The 22,754-nt window shown below is 44.5% G+C and overlaps 1 protein-coding gene across 8 annotated transcripts in view; it reads left to right on the top strand.

The window, feature by feature from the left end:
• Positions 1–1,894: 1,894 nt before the first annotated feature.
• KMT5B (lysine methyltransferase 5B) overlaps positions 1,895–22,754 on the top strand; it is a 53,821-nt gene continuing 32,961 nt past the window's right edge. For 5 of the 8 annotated variants that reach the window (XM_079929716.1, XM_079929720.1, XM_079929722.1 and 2 more), the window contains exons 1-2: positions 2,761–2,902; positions 20,436–20,671. In XM_079929716.1, the coding sequence (XP_079785842.1) occupies positions 20,512–20,671 (160 nt within the window). In that variant the 5' untranslated portion in view covers positions 2,761–2,902; positions 20,436–20,511. Of the gene's footprint in view, positions 2,630–2,760; positions 2,903–3,300; positions 3,469–20,435; positions 20,672–22,754 lie in introns of those variants that run through there. The other 3 variants (XM_079929719.1, XM_079929718.1, XM_079929717.1) reach the window with 3 other exon arrangements.

Here is a 22,754-nt window from a genome sequence, read left to right on the forward strand (position 1 = left end):
CTCTTCCCAGCTCAGCCTTGGCCTCCCTTCAGCGTGGCCCCATCTAGGTCCTGAGCTCCAGCTTGGCTCTGCAGAGAGCTCCCGCCACCCTGGGCCTCTCAGCTGAGGCTGGAAGAGCAGCAGTGCAGGGGGCATGGGGGAGGGACAGAACCAGAACCGGGGAGCCAGAGGAACCTGTGTGGGTTCGCCCGTCTGCCTCCCCGCCCTTCCCCAGCCTGCTCCCTTGCACCCAGAACGCTTGGCCTGGTGCTTGGCACTTAGGGCTAGTGAGTGGGAGTGCCAATGTCTTGGGAGTCTGGGGGCTTTTCAGAGTCAGGGTTTGGGTGTCAGCCTCAGGGGTCACTGTCGGGGTGGACTCTGGAAAGCTTGGAGTGGGGAAGACATTGACGTTTGGGGCTGTGAAGGGCTGCCCGGGCATGGCTGGACTTGGGGCCTAGGCACCGAGACCCAGGGGGATGCACACAGGGCTGTGGTGCCCACTGTGCTCTCCTCCCTTGGGCATCCAGGGAGGAAACAGGGTGGCAAAGGCAGTCTCAGTGGGATGCAATTTGAGTATTTAGAGCCAAACACTATGAAAATCTTGGAAAGAAAGTTTAGCGATAAATCAGAAGCGAATAAAACCAAAGCAATCATTCGTTACTTGTGCTTGCAGAGAGGAACGTGGCAAGGCAATTTCTGACGTCACAGATGACCCGGAAGCTTTTAAAGAGCAGAGGGTGCAGGGCCACGTGCCTGCACCTGCTTTACCGGAAGGGTGGTGAAGGCTCTGTACCCCCAAACCCACCAACCCCACCAGGTGGGCTTCCCCAGGGGGGAGGGGGAAGGCAACGGGAGGAGCTCTGTTTTGTAAGATCTAGACCTCCCTTCACCTCTTGTTAGATACATGCCCTCAGCAAATCACTGGGCCTCAGTTTCCCATCTGTGGAAGGGGTAATAAGCATCACGTCTGCCACCCAAGGTCAAGGAGGAGGGAAAATGGGGTAAGCGCTTGTGTTGGTGCTCGGTGTTCATTGGACCACAGACCTTGTGGTCATCCACGCTCTCCACTGAAGCATCCTTTCTGGTGTGCCTACTCTGTGCCAGGCCCTGGGGGTGGCAGGAACCCATGGCAGACGTGGGTCTCTTCCCGGAATAGAAGTACGGGCCTGTGCTGCCCGCCTCCTCTTCGTATGACCACGCTGGACCTCCGGAAGCCTCAGGCTGTTTACCACCCCTCCCCCACCCAGCCCCCAGGGCCTTTGCACTTGTTGGGCTCGCCTTTCCTAACCATCCCTTTTCCACTCTTCCGGTTGGGGGAGACCTTTAGGCATCTGCCCAGCTTGTGGCCACCTCAACTTCTTGACGTCTGAGCTTTTGACCAGAGTACTGGATAAGGGCTCTGGCTCAAGCCCTGACTGGCTGTCTTAGAGGTCACCTAACCTCTCTGTGCCTCAGCTTCCCTTCGTATAAAATGGGGAAAACGGTCCCCACCTCCTGGGGGTCGTTGTAAGGAGTAAACGAGATAGGGCACCAAAGCTTGAGGACGGTGCCTGGTATCCAGTAAAGGCTGTCATACATGCTACTCTCATCGTTATTTTGTAGACATTATCATCAACTGCAGGATCCAAAGGGCGAGGCTTCGCACTCTCCCAGCAGGGCAGCACCCGGCCCGTGTGAGCCTCTGGGCAACTTCCCCACCAGCCTAAAGCTCCTGGAGGGAGCTGCATTCTTGGTACCGGCACTGCCCAACTAGAGGGAGAAGCTGAAAAACCCGTTTCTCGGAAAGCCCGGCACACAGTAGGTGCTCAAGAAATAGCCGGTTGACACTAGGAAGCCAGTGGCCCGATTAATGCAGGCTCACTCCCCCTCCCTCCCTCCCTCCCACACTAAGCGGTGTAACGCTCAGGCTGCCCACATGGTCTTTAAGGGTGTATCTGCTTCCAATGACACCCATTCCCACAACAAAGAGGCTCGCCTCCGTGGGGCCACCTCCCCTAGGCGCACCCGGGAGGCGCCGTGGGCGAGGAGCCTGCCCATTCCTCAGGGCTGTCCCCGGTGGGTGCAGCTGCGCCAGGGACCGAGCGTCGAAGGCGGCCTCGCGGGGCCCGGGTACGTAAGGAGGCCTGAGATCCGGGTGGCGCCCCAGGGACGCGCGGCGGCACCGCCTCCAGCCGCAATTTAAAGGGCAGCGAGGAGCGGAGGGATCCCTGCCGACTGCTCAACACGGATCCCTCCGCCGCGAGCGAAGCGAAGCAACGACTCACCTCATCCCCTCAAAATTCGCTTTTTGTTCCTCCGCCGCGGGAGCACCCGGCGGGGAACTCATTTCTTTCTCGGGTTTCTCCGCCTCCCCCCACCCCTGGTCCCGTAAAAGCAACAGAGGCGTCCAGAGCGGTACGAGCCGAAGTGGTGTCCCTCCGCCTGGCCGCGGGAACTCCTTTTCGTGTCCTTCCACCGTTCCCGGGCGGCGTCCGAGCGGCTCACCGGGGGCGGCGACGCGTCTGCGGCGCGGGCGGTGAGGCTCCGGGGCTATGAGGTGAGGGCGCCCAGGCACCGGAGGCGGCACGCGCGGCGCCAGGACTCAGAACGCGGAGCCCCCAGGCCAGCGGCTGCCTTTTGCACCCCGAGGCCGCGCGAGAGGCGACGCGAGGTGAGGCCCGTGGCGCGGGGGCGCGGGGGCGCGGTGGGGGCGGGGGGCTCCGGCCGCGTCTGGGACTCATTTCCCGACAGCGGATGGAGCGGGCGGTGCTGCGGCTGGGACCGCCATCTTGGATTTTACTCTCCATTTTTCTCTGGAATTATTTTTGGTGATTAATATTCTTAGGGGACGGGGAAGTGTCGCCGGGCAGCGCGGGCCCCTCAGCACAACGGCGGGGCGGCGGGGCCTCGACGCGCCCCAAGGAGGAGCGGGCAGCGCCCGGCGGTGAGCGGGGGGCGGGCGCCGGTGCGGGGGGCGCAGGGGCGGCGGGCTGGGGGCGGGCCGGCGGGAGCGGGGGCGCCGGGCCGGGTGGGGGCCAGGGCCGGGGCCTCGGGGGTGGAGGGACGGCCGGGGGAGGGGCGCGGCGGCGGCGGCGGCGGCGGCGGCGGCCGGGGGCCGCGGGCCCTGCAGTGGGCGCCGCCGCCGGAAGGGAGCGGTAGCGGCCGCCGGGCAGCGCCGGGCCGGCCCGCGGCCGCACGAGGGGAGCAGCCCCGCCGCTCGCGATTGGGGGACTCTGTTTTCCCTTTTCTCCAATGGGCAGCCGTGAATGGTCTCGCCCAATCTGCTCTCTCTGCCGCGCTCAACTTTGGGTTGTTTTTGTTTGGGCTCGAGCCTCCTTTCAGATTTCCTCCCGGGCCCGTCCTCCGCCCCGCTCCGTCCCTCCCCTGACAGCGGCTCCGGCTCCTGGCCGGGGCTTGCCTCCCGGGCCCCCTAAGTTGGCTGGCGTCTCGGGTCCCGAGAAAAGGCGTCGGTTCTCCCAGAGTGACTCGATTCTTTTCACATATCCAAAGGTGATGTATCAGCGTCACCCCTACCTATGAGAGTGGGGGAAACGTTGACAAGATGACAACTCGACCCAACTTGCTGGAATGGTAGAGAAGCACGTTGGACCCAGAGAAACTCACTCCCTCTCTGTTTGGGTTTATTTGACCCCGTGTTAGAGCTCTTTTACTTCCGACCCATTGACTGGGGGAACTTTAAGAATACTGAGGGGGTGAACATGTGTTCTTCGAAGTTAATTTTTCAGAACTTGCCGTATGAAATTCACCCTGGGGGGAAAAGTCTTATCTAGAGTGGTAGGCAGAACTGATTGGTTGTGATTGCGCTTCTTTTCATCAGGACCTTTTTAGATTTAAACCATTTTGATATAAAGTATAGTTGAATGTGGCTTTATAGGGTCATCAGAGGAAACAGTTGCTAGCTGAAGCTTTTCTTCCTTTAATATTAAGAACACGCCTATAACTTCTGATGATTAGTCATAAAAGCGTAAATATTTTGAAAAGGGAGGGGGCAATCAGTTTAGCCTGAAATAATCGCAGATAATTTGTGCATACTGGGAAGATTACTTAAAGAGTTACTTACTATAGGTACAAGTCTGTAGCCGAATGTTTAGCAACTTCCACCACAGGTGTGGGCCCGTCATCTAAGCATTCTCCTCTTCCTTTCCAAGCCCGGGCCCCAGTGGTTTCCCCTGCCTGGTGCCTTTTGCTCGCACCCTGCCCGGCATTCCTGCATCCCCTCCCCCGGATTGATACTCGCCTTCAGGAAGGCCCAGTGAGAGTGCTACCTCCTGGATAAATCTTCACACCCCTTGCAGACCTCTTACAACACAAGGGCAGGGGCTGACCCACTCAGGAGAAGACACACTTCTGCTTTGTTCCCTGAGCAGTTGTTACATTGTATCATATTTGGTTGTTGACCTTCCCCTCAGCTTTCTTGTGAGCTTGTTATTTATCTCCTCTGCTCAGAGCAGGTACAGAGTAGGTGCTCAGTAGACACTGGATGAAAAATGCTAATTAATAGAGCTTGGTGATTTATACTTAGTTTTTCCTTTTTTTTTAATATTTATTTATTTATTTGGTTTTGCTGGGTCTTAGTTGCAGCAGGTGGGCTCCTTAGTTGAGGCATGTGAACTCTTAGTTGTGGCGTGCACGTGGGATCTAGTTCCCTGACCAGGGATCGACCCGCAGCCCCCTGCATTGAGAGCGTGGAATCTTAACCACTGTGCCACCAGGAAAGTCCCTATATTTAGTTTTTCAAAATATGTTCATTCTGTTGTTATTGAAAACGTTGTTGTCATTGACACAACAACTTAGTTTGGGTGTGAAAAGAATAATGGGGATACTTACTCTTTAAGAGGAGAGTAGAGTAAGACTTAATTTTTTATTAGCCCATAAACTTTGAAACCACACTCAAAGTCATTTCCACGTGCCCTCTTGCCATGTTTTCATTTGTCTTCACAGACACACTGAAGTGCTTATGTCTTGAATGCTCCATACCTGAACCAAATACCAGTGGGCAAAATGGGGGGAGGGGAGGATAGGGGTATAGCAGAATATGCATGTGAAGGAAGTGGTAGCAGGTTGTGTGTCTTTGAGCTTAGAGTTTTGTGGGTGGAGCATGTTGGTTTATAAATTTTCCCTTGGGTCATCTGTATCTGGGATTGAATCTGATTTTTCTTTGAGTGTCAATTTGTGGGCTTATAGGACATGAGCTTGTGGCCTGGTTGTGTTGCAAAGTCATTTGTGTGTGAAGCATCTGAGCAGCTCCCTGTCCACAGGAATGCCCTTCCCACGGCTTATGAGAGCAAATCCTTTCAGATGAATGATGTCAGTTCCATTATTTTCTATTTTTGCCTGCTATATATGAGCTCTACTTTCTCTCCACTCACAAACTCCTTCCCCTTCATGGGCAAGAGTTACACGACTGTGTCAGCCCTAGAACACTAATTGCTGAGTTTTCCACACAGTGTTAAAGATAGGGACCATGTGTCCCTTGTTCCAGTATGACACACTGTTGGTTCCATAGATACACTGAGTAAATGCAGGAAGAGAGCTTAGGATAGTATCTCAGATAGAGCTCTATGCAATATAAGTTTGTTTGTTTGTTTTTTTGCGGTACGCGGGCCTCTCACTGTCGTGACCTCTCCCGTTGCGGAGCCGCGCAGGCTCAGCGGCCATGACTCACGGGCCCAGCTGCTCCGCGGCATGTGGGATCTTCCCGGACCGGGGCACGAACCCATGTCCCCTGCATCGGCAGGTGGACTCTCAACCACTGCGCCACCAGGGAAGCCCGCAATAGAAGTTTTATGTGTAAGATGTAACTTAATTTTTTAGCCTGATTTTTAGTTACTTTTTATTTTGGGAAAAGTATTTTACTGATGTGTCTTGGTGTAGGAAATGGTTTTAATTGCAATAAAAAGCACAAACTTAAATTTATTACAGGATAAAACTAGGCAATGCACTTTAAATTTCCAGTATTAGGGAGTTCTAACCATTAGAACACAGTGATTTGAAAGTAATTGTTTTCTTGGACAGACTGTCAACTCTGAAATCTTTGAATTGAATCCTGTGGTTTTAAATGTTTCATCTAACAAGCTGAATGGGGAAGGGTCCTAGCGAGCAAATCAGGGGACCCCGGGTCTTAGGAAGGTTTCACAACTTCCTTTAAATTCTTTCTACCAACTCTACATTCCACCCACCCCCCAAAAAAAACCTTCTACAAATCTGTTTTTACTTTAGTTCTTACAATAATCCCTTTTCTTCCCTGTAATTTGGTGTTTCCTAGATGATTAGAAGTGCTGGTTGAGAGGAAACATCATGCCTGACCAATATCTAACCCTGTGTTTTTCTATTAATGTGATTGGAGTTTGTCCTAGTCAGATTACAGAACGTCTAAGTAAGTTTTCACTTACAGTTATATCTTATTTTATTCAACAGACACATCCCCAAATTTTAGTCATGCACACCTTATTTTACATGCATTACAGGATTTTGCTATTTTAAAGGTGTGGAATAGAGAGAATCCATCTGTGCATGACAGACTCATCACCTTATTGTTGTAAATCAGCATTTATGTCTAGCTAAAAAAAAACAAAAAACACTTTCCTTTTGATCCCCATATTGCTCATAGGCAGTAAGTTAGAGTGGATATATTATCTTTACATAGTTGGTGATGGAACCAGAACCATTTGCATTAATTCTAAAATATTGTCACAAAAGGGAAAAAATAAAGTCACTGATTTCCGTAGTCATTTATACTATAAATTATGCCTTGCTTCATGATTTTCCTTCCATCAGATTAAAGGGTTCCTAGGACCACTGGACCACTTTGGTCACTTGCTGCCTCTGGCTCCCACGTCTGCCAGCCAGATTTGAAGCTGACTGGTATCTGTGTGAGACAGAGTCAAACCCTGCACCATCTTCTAAGGTTGATTATAATTAGAACTACAGTTGTACGTGTAATTCTGGGGCTGGATGAAGGTCCGCTGGAGTAAGAATCAGTACCTGTGTTCCAGTCTGCTCCACCTTATTTGTGTAACACACTGACAGGGCAAGCCTTAGTTTCTTCATCTGTAAAATAGCTAAACATTAATCTCTGAGATCACTTCCAATTCTAAATTATACTTTGTCTTTTACACTTGAGCGCCACCCATTTTCTCACTTCTAAGAGCGACTTTAATCATATTTTGCTATCTCTGCAATTGGTTTACATAGTTCATCTGTATATTCCATGTAGTCTTTTCTCCTTGTTTTGAAATATTAAGTTGATGATACAGCTTACATTCATTTGGGTTTTAGAATTTGGAGACTAGGGTCCCAAAAGCCTAATTCTTAAGGTCTATATGGTTCCCACATCTCTGTGGCTCCTGCCTATCAGCTGCATTTCTGCAAGATGTCTTATTTTCTGTATTATAAGAGTACACAAAAGTTAAGTGGAGCTAGGAAGCATTCCCCAGTGATAAGCCTGTTTGTTTGTGGGTGATGCACATGTGACTCAAATATTGAAGTAAACCCCAGACTTAGGCCTGAATGCTAGGGTTCTAGACTCAGCCTTACAGCTTAAAGCAGTTTGACTTCAGGAAGGCAACTCCATTCTGAGCTTTAGCCATCTCATTTGTAGTGGTAATACCTGTCTCGCCTCCCTCATAGGGTTGCCAGGCTGGTGAACCCTCAGTCATGTGGGTTAAGGTGCAACAGACACCTAACTTGCACATCTTTATAGGAACGCCGGGTCAGTACATCTCTCATGACACTAGGATTGCCTCTCAGCTTTAAGGCAAAAGATCCCTTCAGTGAAGGGTCATTCTGCTTCCTATTCTGCACTCTTCTGCTCTGTTCATCAGATACTTGGTTTTCACATGCTTCTGTGTGGTTTTGCAAGGTCCCCCACTCCTTAGTAGCCCCGTGTAGATTTTCCTGAAAGCTGAAACTCTCGTGCGCCCTCTAGTGTTCCCTGCACACAACCAATATTCCAGCACCACGAACAGTGCCCGGTGGCTCCCAGTAGGTTCTTGATAAATGTTGGATTGAGTTGATTCTAAATCTTCCGAATGATTCATTTTGTCTGTCTCATTTTTATAACAAGGTTGAAATATATGATCTCTGAAAAGTATTAATGATCTCTGAAGAGTATTTTTATTTTCAAAAAAAATCTTTATGTTGCATGTTATGAAGGGATATATATTTTTAGCAAGAAAACCAACCTACTCTTAGGAAAATGGATGCCCCAGCTAAAGAGTAAAGGGGGCTGATCCTTCAGCCAGTGAGCCCGTAGAGTCTGGAGCCGGAGAGGCCATATACAAACCTGCTTCTCCCTTCCCGTTAAAAAAGAAACAAAAATCAGACCTCATTCAGAGGAGGATTTAGACAAAGCCAGTTGCTTCAGAAAATATTTGTTTGGTGGATATAAACAGATGCCAGGAGTGTCTCTGATCCAAAAAGAAGATGATTGTTTCTGTATTTATGCTTTTGATTTATCCTCCTTGATTATCCAGTCTGAAGTTTGTTCCTATATTATTCTCTCCTGATATCCTAGTTGTTTCCTTTATAGCTCTTACCAGAATTTACCATTTCATGCTTATTTGATTGTCTCTCTTCCCACACTATACTCTGAGCTCCATAAAATCAGGAACCATGTCCCTTTTTGTTCTAGGGTCTTTCTCTTAAAGTATGGGGCGAAGCATGTTTAAGAATTTGAGTCAGGATTATATTGCTTTCTTGTATGGTGTCAAGAGTGTACAGTCTTTAAACCCCACCTTGGCTAATTTTTTTTTCTAATTCTCTAAGGCTTCCTCTCCTTTGTAAAGTGGGGGTGATAATAGTAGTATTGTATATGTTGTATATATTTAATGTTTTTATTATATGAATTATGTTGTATAGTTTAATATTATATGTTAACGAATATTTAAAATATATTGTATATGTTAAGGGACTGTGATGTGGCTAAATGATATGATATATGTGAAGTTATTAGCACAGTTCTTGGGTCGTAGTAACGAGCAATAGTGTGAAATGGTGCCCAGAGAACTGGAGCTAAGAGGTGTCTCTCTGTCATCCCCATGGCACTCAGTTCTTCACTCACGTCTTGAGCGGACATCACTTAGCTGTGTGTTGGACACTGTGCTAGGCATTGAGCGGCATGCCCCAGGCGCTGTAAGTGGGGAATGCTCCTTTGCAAGGCCTCTCTGACTCTCACGGTGCCAGCATGTGTCTCTTGCTTATTTTATTCCCTTTTCTCTTCACTCCCCTTTTCCTTTCATTTAACTGACCATGATAAAGCTCAAAAAAATCTTTTTTTTTTGGTTTCACATATTGGTAGCATATTATCTTGTCAGAAGAAGTGAATTACTTTGGGCAGGTAATACGTGTCCCTGAGCCTGTTTCTTTTAATCTAAGACTTTTTGCTCTGAAATTCTGTGATTTTTTGAATTAAGATAATGTTGAAATGCTTGGTGAATTGTAAAGTCCTCTGTTAATGTTACTCTTTCACAGTCACTTCTCTCCTGAGTTTTAACATCTTAAGACAGTTTCACGTGGGTAGTGCCCCATCCTCAAATTCAGCAAACCAAACTTTCTCATCTTTCCTGCAAATGTGTTCCTTCTGCAGTCCCTAACTCAGTTCATGGCAATCTTGCAGTCTCCCCAACTGAAACTTCTACCCCAACTAGAGATTTCTGATTTGACTTCCTTTCTGTCCCTCAACACCTATGTCTGTCTGATTTGTCACCAAGTCTTGCCAAGCTCGTATTTGAAAAACCAGAGCTTTCCTCTCTCTTCCCATCCATTTCTACTCTTTGTTGCATTTAGTTTTCTAACTGGTCTCTCTGCCGCCAATCACATGCTTTTTAGCTAGTGGGATCCTTTCTATGAGTACAGTTGAGCAAATTCTCCAGTCTTTCATCTGTGTAACCAGAAAAAAAAAGGTACCTGCTTTACAGGGTGTGACAAATGATAAAGTTAATATAGGAAGCACTAAGTGAATGGAGGAGCAATTATTTCAACAAATGGAGTTACACAGTAAGATAATATTTTATCAGATACACAACAAGGTATATTCTATTGTAACAAAATCTGCAGTCCCTCTGAATGTTGACATGTGAGGCTAATTCAGTGATGTTTAACTATACATTGTTGCCAGAAGTCACATTCCTTCTCTTCAGGAGCTGTAGGAAAAGCAAAGCTGATCTCAACTCTGTATCATAAATTAGCACCCCTGGTCCTTTTTTATTCTGTTGAAAATTTGTACTTTTTTTAATGGATGAGGTGATGTGATTTTTTTTTTTCTTTCCTGTGGGAGTTACGGTAGGATGAGGAATGGAGGGGAAATTTCTACTTGATTGTTTAAAGTTTTGTGAATAATACATCAGCATATCTTCTTTGTTTCTTAGTTACATGAAAAGAGGAGACAGTTGGAGACCTTTATTGTATTAGCAGTTTCTGCTTATTTAATCCTTGTGCCAAACCTCTTTTCATTTTACTAATGAGACATTAGCGAGGTTAAATGGCTTGTCCAGGGTCACATTGCTGGAGAGCAGTGAGTGGAGCCAGGGCGGCACCGATGCTTTGACTCCACCCCGAGCCACGTCCTGAGCCACTGTGCGCGCTGCCCCCTGCACGGTCTGCCACCTGGCCTTTAGGACCCAGCCCAAGAACCACCTTTTGGAAGTTTTTTCTCACCCTTGTCTTTGCCCAGTAAGAATCAATTGTCCTTTGTTCTACTTACCTCATAGCCTCTCAGGAACTGTGGGCTGTACTTACAGACTCTTGACACTAGGTGGCATCTGTTTCTAGAAAAGTAAAATGCTGTTTGGGTCTCAGAGACTACTCTAACAAAGGAAGCGTCCTTGATTTTACTTATAGGCACTACGAGGTAAGCGGATGGGTCAGACACGGAGAGATGGGGAGGAGATTTTAGGGAGATTAGGGGCAGAATTCCCCTCAACAACCACGTCAGCTAAAACCTTTATTTTAGAAATACCTACTGAGACAATTGGAGACACAGATCTTTCTTACATAAAACCCTTTGTTGTGATACGTGTTGGTGTACGTGTGGTGTACATAAATAAGGAACTGTGAAACAGTATTTTCTGTAATGAGTTTATCACATGCTCAGCTGTAGTTCAGTGGCTGAATAAGTATAAGTGTTGCAAACGTCTGATCGTAGACTTAACCAGTGGTGGCTGTTTTGCTGTTTAAAATGGTCTGCTAAATGAAAAAGTCTAATAGTTCTGATTTTCATTTTTTTATTGTAAACATATATGTAAATATGATAATGTTCAGTATGTTACGTCTAAGGAAGATCTTGGTTAACTGTGCTTAAACAGTGCATGAGTAATTAGATGTAATTGAGACACCAGCTTTATCTTCAAAATCCATATAGCTCTCTCTGTAGCCGTGTTTCATATGTGCAGTTGAAGGGGGAAATGTCTTTTTTTAAAAGTGTATTTAAGACAACTTTTTAAAGGTGCTTAAAATCTCTTTCCCTGTGACGTGTTGGAATTTTATGTATTTCTGGAGTCTAATTAGAAAGCATTTTTACTTTGATTTGCTTTTTCCTGGTCTCTGTATTAGTTTCCTGTGTGTGCTGTAACAAAGTACCACAGACTTGGTGGCTTAAAATAGCAGACATGTATTCTCTCACAGTTCTGGAGGCCGGAAGTTCACCGTCAGTTTCACTGGACCAAAATCAAGATATGGGTAGGGCTCCCTCCAGAGGCTCTAAGAGAGCATTGTTCTTTGCCTCTTCCAGTTTCTGGTGACTGTGGCATTCCTTTGCTTGTGGCCACCTCACGCCACTCTTTTCCTCTTCTTCTCAAGTGTGTGTGGTGTCCAATCTCCCTCTGCCTCTCCCTTTTAAGGGCACTTGGGATGACATTTTGGGCCCACCTGGATAATCTCTTTCATCTCAAAATCTGTAATTTACTCATATCTCCAAAGACCCCTTTCCTTATAAATTAACATGCATAGGTTTCAGATTAAGACCTGATAGATATCTTTGGGGACCATTTTCCAGCCTCCTTTAGAGAAGTTATTGCAACCAACTTAGCAGGATTAGTGACGCTATCTCTAGCCATCATTTTATCCTAAAAGGGGGTGGGTGGAGCATTATTATGCATTGGTGGGACTGCTCTTTTCAGGCACCATCCTCTTGCTGGTCTGATTGGGGCTTTGCCACCTGAGGCTACTTGAGAAAGCTGTTAAATTGGCTGAAGCAAAACGCATATGAGTTTGACTCTACAAAAGCTGGAAAAGGAAAGCAGAAATGATACTTTTAATAATGGCATGTCATTAGTAATTATTTTACAAGTATAAAGACCTATTCTTTGCTCTGGAGTTTGGTGCTGGATACCCGATTAGCGTTGAATCTGCATGACGGCTCCAGTTGTAGAGCAACAAGGGCTTAATGCTGAATTAAGAAGAAGAAAAATCCCCAAGACTTTTCTTTCGTACCACTAGGACTAGTTGAACTCTGACAGGTCATCTAAATTCTTAAATGAGATTTATTTCTGACAGTGTTCATAGGAGCAAGTTTTAAGGTTATAGGTGAGATCATGGATTCATGGTAGCTTTCTAAGAAATTGGCAACTGGGCAATTACCCTGTCAAACTGCATTACAGAATTACAATGGAATAGTGATCCCACATGCTTCTGATGGCTTCTCAGGGCTTCTTCAACTGGTCTGATTGTGTGAATTATTACTGTAGGATTCCATGGAACCTTGGCTATATGTTATTTGCAGATGAATTTGGAATAACCGTTGATAAATACTGACATGGAATTCTTTGGTACATATATTATAGAGTCCTTTTGTAATTTTAGATTTGAGGGAGAGAACTAATACCACTGGGGCTTATGTGTAGCAGTTACGTTTGAGACTAGAAAGGGGGATATGATATGAATGGACCTGTGGTATGTTGGGCCTTGTGCTAGGTTCCAGTGATACGGAAGTGTACCTTAGCTCATTTATACTGCAGTGGGGAAGGCAAGTGTCACCAAGTAATTACATAAAGAAGTGAATACAGTTGTGATAAACACCGTGAAGGAGAAATATTCAAGCATGTACCCAGACAAATCTCCTGGGTGGAGGGGTGGGAGGTGGGGACTGATGGGCAGGCTGGCAGTAGCCCAAGTGCAGAGGCCAGTGGTGGGAAGATGCCTTGCACACTGGAGGGTCGTAAGCTAGGCTGTGTCTGGAGTATTAGCTGGAGCAAGGGGTGAGACTGGCAGGGCTGGATCATGCAGGACCTGTAGGCCTTGGTAAGTAAGGTAAATTCTGTTAATGGTAGTTCTTAACAGTTTCAAAATACTTTTATTTTTGCTATTGCATGTAATTTTCACATGTGAGATAGGCTGCACACATGAGGCCCTAGAAGGGGGAATTGGTTTTTTACTTAACTAGTGGGATGTTGTTGGAACTGATAGTAGTCTGAGTAGTTTCACCCCGGTCCACCTTGTGCTCTTTGTTCTTTTGGGGTGGGGGGTGGGGGCTGTGTGTTTGTTTGTTGTTTCTTCTTTGGACAGTGCTTTCTTTCATTTCTATGCTTTTTATTTGTGTTTGTCTTCCTTGTGCTTATTTTAAATATAAAGCCTCTGGGAGTCTGGGATTGTGACACTTGAGCATCAGAGTCCACAAGCAAAGGCATCAAAGACTTGTGGAAGTAGTTCAGTGATATTTTTTCAGTTCCCATCAACCTAGAAGTCTGATATTTGAATTGCTCTGTTTAAAGTTTTAGAAGTTGGCTTTAACTTACATACATACGGATGATGCAGAAGGATTTTTGTGAAATCTGTTTTATTTTCCTTATATACACCTTTATTTTTTTATTACAAAGTAATATATGTTCATTTTGAAAAGTTGAACCTTTTGAAGAATATGTCATGTAACAGTTAAAAAAATTGCTTGTAATCTTTTTCTCCAAAGATAAAACTGTTAACTGGTGTATCGCATTGTTTTCTTAGCAAATTGTAACTGAATCACTTGAAAAATGTTTGTTCTGCTTTTTCTCAATAAAGATTTTCAAAAGTGCTCTAGCAAGCTAGACCCTGCTTTTTAAAAATATATGTTATCTTTTCATTTTCAGCCACTTGGGGATTGTTTCCATGTCAATGGATAATTTCTCAAAGATAAACTATCTGCAGACAAGTTCAGCTTGTAAACTGGTTAGAGTTCTTGGTAATGGCACAGGAATTATTTTGAAATTCTTGGTAGTCTTTCAGAATCAATATTTTCATTTTTCTGACAGATGTTTTGAAATCCTGATTTGTGTTTAGGATATTCAACAAAAAATTCCTTTCCAGAAGCTTTAAGTGAAAAAGAATTGAAACCAAAGTTCTCAAATTGGAGGTGAGCAGCTGAGCTCAAAAGTCACTAAGAGTTTATGATCCTTGTGTGTGTCCATAAAGGGACAGTGGGAGGCTAACAGGGTGTTGACATTTGTCGAGGGTCCATCACTGGGGATAGAGCGGGCACTTTACATAAACCAAGCGCATTTTTCTATGGAACAACTCTGTGGTTTCTTTAGAAACGTGAATATCAAGTATTGGGGGAAGTGGTTTTTTCCCAATTATAAATAAATAGGTTCACTGTAAACATTTTGGGGAAAAAATCTTTTTTTGATGTTAATCCCATTCCCCCAAAGACAGCCATTGCTGTTGGTGATTTGGATTGTATGATGATGTGTGTGTGTGCTTTTTACCTTTGTGGTATTAAAATGTGATTAAACTTTCCTCTTTAAATGCAGCTCTTATTTTAGCAGTTTTCTGGCACGTTTTGTATTGTCATAAATTGTGTGCATTTGATACTAGAATCTGAAGTATGTGCATCCTTCCCCACCTGTTGGTCCAGTGAAACCTTTCCTGTTGATTTCCTGTTGATTTCAGGTAGTCCCTGGGGGTGGGTGCAAGGTGTGCCCATGCCAGAGCATAGTCACAGCTACGTTTCCTTAGAGCCCGGTTGTGTCATTTTTGTGAACACTCATAGAAATAGAGGGGGCAAAGCCTTGCACAGAACCCCCAGGGATTCCGTCCATCAGCATACTCAAGTGATTTATTACTTCAGGCCAGAGAACTAATTAATCTGTTCGTTTAAAAACTTTTTTTTTTTTTTAAACAAAGATCCTTGTAAACTCTCTCAAGGCATACTGGTCTCAAATTAACCTATTCCCACCATCTCCCATCCTGTGAATACTACATTCATCTTTTCTGGCACCTGAAATTTGGACTCTTTTTCTCTTGTTTGAAACAAATAACAAGAACTTAGGACTCTCTTATTCATTATTCCTTAGAGTCCTTTCTGCCATCTCATTCTTTCCCCATGAGCCCATGTTTCGAGACTTTATGTCCATTTCAGAAGTTCTCTGTCGTTTCTGAGAGAGGCTCACAGTGGCCCATCTGTCATGACTTTCAACTCTCAGAGATTTGCCTTATGAGCAACTGCAGCCTGTGCCCAGCTGGGTCACTCCTTCCTGAAGCGCTGGGCCCTGGTTTGCTTTTGCTTCTCCTCCTGCCTCGCTAGTTGCTCCTTTTAGTATCCTTAGCTGCTGTTTCCTCATCTTGATCGCTAAATATTTGGGTGTCCCTCAGTCCTTAGACTTCTTTTATCTCTACTTACTTCCTAGGTGATTTCCTCTTGCCCCATGGCTTGAAATCCCATTAGTCTCCTGACTCCAAGTTTATACATCCAGCCTGGGCCTGTCCTCCAGATCCAGCTGCCTAAACATCTCTGCTTGGTTTCTAATAGGCATCTCAAACATGACCAAACCAAACTCCTGCACCCCAACCCCTGCCAAAACCCGACCTCCCTGTGGTCTTTGTCACCTCCATAACTGCTAATTCCATTCTTCCACTTGCAAGTACATCTGAGCCCTCTCTCTTTCACACAGTGTCGGCAAAATCTTCGGAAAAGATCCTGAGACGAACCACTTCTCACCGCGTTTGCTGCTGCGAGCCACCAGCATCTGTTTCCCCTCTCATTGATTGCTGTGTCTCTTTAACTGCTTTCTCTCTCGTCCCCCCAAATTGTTAGTCGCTTTATTAGACCTGCTTTTTCAAAAGCATTCAAACTCTTCGCCACATGACAAGCATCCAGCATGGGCCTTTAACACTTAACTCCTGTCACTTCTCTGCTCTCTCCCTGGGAGTTAGTGCCCAAGTCGCAGAAGGGGCTTGGAGGCCCTCTGGCCTTCCTCCTGCCCCTCTTACCCCCTGCTCTGCTCCAGCCACACTGGGCTCTGTGCTGGTCCTCGGACACACCAGCTGCTTTGCTCCCTTGGCTTTGTACTCGCTCTTTGCCTGGTGCGCGCTCCCCAGTGCTGCCCCGCTTTTCCCAGGCCCGCCCTGGCTCCGCCTGAAACACTCCCGCCACTTAGAAACGGCTTCATTTTCTCCAGGGTGCTGGCATTTATTTGTTCGTTCGTTGCTTCCCAGAGCTTTCTTCGTTAGAATATAGGCACAGGTGAGGGTGAGAAACCTTATTTGCTGCATCCTCAGTGCCTGGAATAGTGGCTGGAATGTAGTAGATGTCTAATAATTTTCATGATTTTTTTTTTTTTTTTTTTTTTGCGGTACGTGGGCCTCTCACTGCTGCAGCCTCTCCCGTTGCGGAGCACAGGCTCCGGACACGCAGGCTCAGCGGCCATGGCTCACGGGCCCAGCCGCTCCGCGGCACGTGGGATCCTCCCAGACCAGGGCACGAACCTGTGTCTCCTGCATCGGCAGGCGGACTCTCAACCACGGCGCCACCAGGGAAGCCCTCATGATATTTTTATATTGGGAAATCAGATCAGAGAAAGATTTGTAGCTGTTAGGCCATTTAAGGAGTCGCCAGTACTCCTTTCTTGAGAATTGTTTTTCTGCCGATTTTGGAATAAATTTGAGGTAATTTTAACTTCTAGATATAGTCAGTGGCCAGTTAGCTCGGATACGTCCACCAAGCCACGACCATGGTAGTGTTTCCATGTGAGCCAGCTGGGTTCCAAGGCAGAGAGACTGCACCCTTGCTCTGTTGGGAGGGGGGAGCCACCCAGTGTCTTCAGCTCCTGTTTCTCCTACTAAAATATCCACTTGTGTTAGCTTTTGAAATTCCATCTCCACCTTTAATGTGTAAGTGTTCTTCCAGCTCATAGTCTTACGGGAATGATCATGCCAACGGCAGATCCTGCACTCATGAGGGCAGAACAAACAGTGACCTAATGATGAGTAGAGTATATGTTCGTTTTGAGCTAAAAGTTTATCAATAGCCCCCAATTTCTGATAGCTTTACGAGAACTGCTTTTACAAAGTATTCATTGTGAGCTTAAGTCTTTTGCCTTAATGATAGCTGTTGTTATCTGGACGAGTGGAGAGTATTGGTGCCTCTGCTAGGATACATCCAGACATAACATACAGTGTGTTCATACTAGTGAAATTCAGCCGTGTCTTGTGATTGACAGTGCTTGTTATGCTATGGTACCTTAAGTTCAAACAAAATAATATCAGTTGACTGCAATATAAATGAGACCCAGGGTTAGGAATTTGCTCCATTTTGGATCATTAACCCACATTTAATAGAAATGATGTGTAAGAGTGGATCTCAGTCTGCGTTCCACACTGTGTTCTAGTACGCAGTAGCTGGAGTATACTTCTAAAATGATTTATTGGTGAACTTTTCCAAATTCTTGGTAAAACTTAGGTTGATAGGTATAATTTCCTCAAATTAAAAATTTTTATTCCATACTTCTTAAAATTTTGGTATTTGCTCTTTGCCCTAACAGACGAACAAATGAATGAATAAGTAACTTAGAACAATAGTTCTGACACTGGAAAACTAGTGTCAGAATCACCTGGAGGGCTTATTAAAACACAGATTGCTGGGCCTCTTCCCAGGTTTTCCACTTTTTATCTCTGAGTAGGAAGCTTGGTTGCGACTTAAGGATTCTCTGGAGAGGTGACTTGCTCTTTCTTTTGTCTCTTAATTCTGTCTAAAGCCACATTGCTCTTTTCTGTTCCGTATAGTTACATTTTATGTGTTAATCATTGAGGAGTATTAGCGCTCCACAGAGTCTTAAAAACACATTCTTCCATCATTATCTGTAAGTTGCATGTTATATGTGGGCGTTCTTGAGATGAATTTCCTAAAGGACCCAAAGCGCTTTACCACCTTCTTGTTCTTTTTCTCTGGAGGTGCAGAGTCGGGGGTGAACCAGAAAGCATAATGGCAGGTAGTAGGGAGGTTGATGGCGGTGATGGCTGATTCCTGCCATGTCTTGCCTGTACCAGAGCTGCTCCAGCCGCCCGTGACAGCACAAGCATCTTGAGGAAGAAGAGAATTTGAAGAGGTCAGGTTATAATTTATAGTTTAAAGAAAGTACAAAAGTGGCAGCTCCTTTGAGGTGGTTTAGACCACAAACTAGTTTATTTATTCTTTCGTAAGTTGAGTGCCTTTGATCTACTTTGTGCTGTACTAGAGAAAAGAAAAATAAGTTCCTGACCTCAGGAGCCCTCAGTCCATTAAGGAGGCAGACAGGCCTTCACTATATGGTGACATAAGGGCTTTTTTTTGGCTGTGTTGGATCTTCGTTGCTATACGTGGGCTTTCTCTAGTTGCAGCGAGCGGGGGCTACTCTTCGTTGCGGTGCACAGGCTTCTCATTGTGGTGGTTTCTCTTGTTGTGGAGCACGGGCTCTTGGCACACGGGCTTCAGTAGTTGTGGCACGCAGGCTCTAGAGCACAGGCTCAGTAGTTGTGGCACACGGGCTTAGTTGCTCCACGGCATGTGGGATCTTCCCGGACCAGGGCTCGAACCCGTGTCCCCTACATTGGCAGGTGGATTCTTAGCCACTGTGCCACCAGGGAAGTCCCTCACCCAGTTTTATAGTAGGGATGTCCACCTGGATTTGGCAGTGAGGGTCAAGGAAGACTTCCTGGAACATGAAGGAATTAGCCAATCAAAACGACAGGTTGTCTAAGTATAAATATAAGAGATTTGATCATCAATAGGGGGTCTTCTGTTTAATTTGATAAAGTATTAGTTGAAAAATATTTAGCTTAGAACTGATGTATCAATATTTTACTTGCCCTTTCCTATTATTTAAGTAGCAGCATTTTTCTGGGTTTAGTGAAACCTACAAGAAGAATCAAAAGATAGGCACAATAAAAGTTGAATACTAATTGAATTTTAATAGTGAAGGAACCAAGAGAAAATTACATGTTCGAGAACAATTGTAAAAGTATCCTTAATATGGATCAGCTGTTGTTCACGTTTTTGCCTAAGCATGTTGCTCTCACCCACATTTTACCTCACTGTGAATTCACACAGAATTCCTGTGACATGAAAGAGACTGGAGGTCAAGTAAAAATTAATATTTTGTATTTGTGTTGGGTATCATTAAAGGCATCTCCAGGTATACATTTCTGGGAGTACTTCAGAATAGTTTATCATGTGTGCTTTTCTGTGTGTTTGGAAAAAGTGAGGGAAAATGAGCTCTGTCTGGTGTGGTGAGATGAGAGGCCCTTGGGCAGCAACGCCTGGTTCTCCTCTGGCTACGGCTGCAGGCTGATTGTGTGGCATTGGGCGTGCCGCCTCAGCTCCGTCTGCAAATTGAAAGAGTTATGCTAGAATCTTAGAGTTCCTTTAGCTCTCAAGTTCTGTTTTTACACTTTCTTATCCTAGAGCCTTTTTAGTCTGACTTACACTAAAGCATAATTCCGTAATGAGGTGACGTCATGGACATCCTTTCTCATTCCATTACCGACAAATGTAATCTATTATACCTTCACTTCCGAAGGTCCTTATAAATTACAAACATTTCTCACTATCCAAGACATTTTGTGCCCAAATTCAGCTAATTAAAATTCAGTTAGTGAGGGATACCACTATATTAGCAAATACAATAATCTCAATTTTTGTTGCCATCGTAAAGGAATGCTAAGGCAGGTATTTCATGACGGGCAATACTTTGATATTCGAATGTTGGTCCCTTAAATATCCTGAATCTTGACTTCAAACTAACAGCAACAAAAGGATGTTACAAAGCTGTTGTGGACAAAGCTTAACTGAGATGCCTTTTCTTCAGCTCCTCAGAAGAGAAGAGAGAACTTCCTTGTTTCCTCACAGAGTTAATAGAATGTTACCAAAACGTGCAATTTGAGCAGGTTATTGAGCTATATACCTAGGTATCAGGGTAATAAGAAGCAAAGATGATTCTTACTGGCAACTGAAAGAGATAAATATTTATTGAGCACTTACTGGTTACCCGTCGCTCTTCAAAGTACAAGCAATGAGCAAGGCAGAACGAGTCCCTCCTCATTCTGGGGGCACCGTAGACCTCAGCGTGACGCGGGATGGAGGGGGAGCCAAGGTAGTCTGTGAAGAGCGGAAACACTAATTGCTAAGTTACTTTGAATACTCTGAAAATGTCTCAGGGGTCTGTGTAGCATATGGTCTTTTATGTATTTACCTCCCCATTTTGTTTTGTTTTTTCATGTTTTGTTTCTGTTAGGAGAGAACATTGAAATTATTCTCTAAGCTATTTGAAGAGAGTGACTAAATGCACCTGGGTCAGGCTGTCTGTGGGTATGAAGTGGTTGGGAGAATCCAAGAACATGGTGTTGAATGGCAGGAGAAATGGAGGCAAGTTGTCTAATGACCATCAGCAGAATCAATCAAAATTACAGCACACGGGAAAGGACACCGTGAAGGCTGGCAAGAACGCAGCCGAGAGGAGGTCAAGCAGATGTATGTACATACTTCAACTGTCACTCTTTTGATTGTGATATGGGGCAGTAATTCTTTCCACTTTGTAATGTGTATTCTGTTCTCTGTTGTCTTCAAAACAATTTTTTTATGTTCTCACAGTTAACAGTATAGTTTTTTTACTCTTTCAAAGTTATATCAACTTTTATTCTCATCAAACATTGTATACAACTCAAGTTTAATTCTTAATATAATGTTTTTATATGCATAACTTTATATTTTGTAGAATTTATAACTGAATGGTTATTTGTTCTATTAAAAATATTAAAGTACTGCTATTAAATTTCTTTTAAGTTCAAACTGTGTTTTTTTATATTTGATGTAAGTTTAAGTATGTATTTTTTTAAAAACTTACAGAGTAATATGAATGATAAAGTCAACCCTAATTTACATGATAAGTGGAAGTTAGGGCAGCTTTTCAAATTGTCACCATTTCTTCTATTTATATAGGGTGAACAGTTTATCCTAACAGAGAGGAAGTATTGATAATGAGTTGCTTTTTTACCTCTATATCTCTTGGTGATAATGAGGCTACTTACTGAGAGTTCAAGAAAGTGTAGATTTGATACATGTTTCATAGTTCTTTTAAGAGTAGTAAAATGCCCCAGGATAAGTGTAAAGCTAAGTAGGCAGCTATATAAATATTGTCCAAAATTAGATGGCCATGTTAAGGACAACTTTTTCTCCCTTCCTTCCTTCCTTCCTTCCTTCCTTCCTTCCTTCCTTTCTTCCTTTCTTTGTCTGCACCATGCGGCTTGCAGGATCTTAGTTCCCCGACCGGGGATTGAACCCGCTCCCTTGGCAGTGAGAGTGCGGAGTCCTAACCACTGGACCGCCAGGGAAGTCCCAGACAACTTTTTATGTTTCTTCTTTTCCTAAGGTTAATTTAGCCACAACTAAATAGCCTTAGTTTGTGTTGGAATTGGCCTACTTCCGGTAGATTTGGATTGATTAGCTTGGCATTTGCTACAGTTTCAGATAGAGTGCACCAGTTCTGATCTCATTTCCTTCTTACCTTTTATGGGTCTATGCTATTCACTGGGCCCAGGCTGCCCTTAACTTTTCCGTATCAGATCAGGTCACTGCTTCTGTTTAAAAAAACCAAAAAACAAACAAACCAAATAAACTAGACGATATCCCTGCTTGGGATAGGGGTAAGGAGAGAGCCCAAGACTGATGGGTTTGCCTCTACCTGGACACCTCCTCACCCCCTTAGCATGTGTTGGGAACCTGAAGGAACTGAGAAATGTAGTGATTATGGCAGTGGTATTGGCTCTGGTCAGTAAATTAGGCATCTCTTAAATCTTTTTTTTTTTTTTTCCCAAATTGCTGTTGGCCTCCTTTTTGGGCATCAGTGCAAAAAGGTCTTAATTAGTTTTGTTGTTGGAAGTACATAAGAATTTAGAAAATGACCATTACATGAGCTACACTTCGCCAAGTGTAGACAGATTTGGAGGGATGGGTTGGAAAAACCCAGAGAGTGTGAAGATGAACAGCATCACATTGAATATTATTGGGCACAAATGGTGCAAAAATAGAGCCAATGATGAAGAGAAACAAAGCATTGCGTCACCTTAGATAAACTGCAACTACTTCACCTAACATCAGAGCCGCAGAATACATGAAGCAAAAATTCACAAAATTGAAGGGAGAAATAGATAATTCAACAATAACTTGGAGACTTCAGTTCCCCACTTCCAATAATGGATAGAACAGCTAAGCAGAAAATCAAGAAGGAAAGAAGACTCAAATAGTCCTATACCAACTCTTCCTAACAGACATCTATAGAACACTCCACCCAACAGCAGCAGAATACACATTCTTTTCAAGAGCCATGAAACATTATTCAGAATGGACCATAGACTAGGCCATACTTTAAGCCCCTCAATCAATGTAAAAGGATTGAAATCATACAATATATGTTCTGACCACAATGGAGTAAAATTAGAAATGAATAACAGAAATTTGGGAAACACAAATATGTGGAAATTAACTCACTCCTTGAATAACCAGTGGGTTAAAGATAAAATCAAAAGGGAAATGAGAAAATACGTTGAGATGATTG

This window comes from Stenella coeruleoalba, assembly GCF_951394435.1.
Source record: "Stenella coeruleoalba genome assembly, chromosome: 8".
In the NCBI taxonomy this organism is placed as follows: domain Eukaryota; kingdom Metazoa; phylum Chordata; class Mammalia; order Artiodactyla; family Delphinidae; genus Stenella; species Stenella coeruleoalba.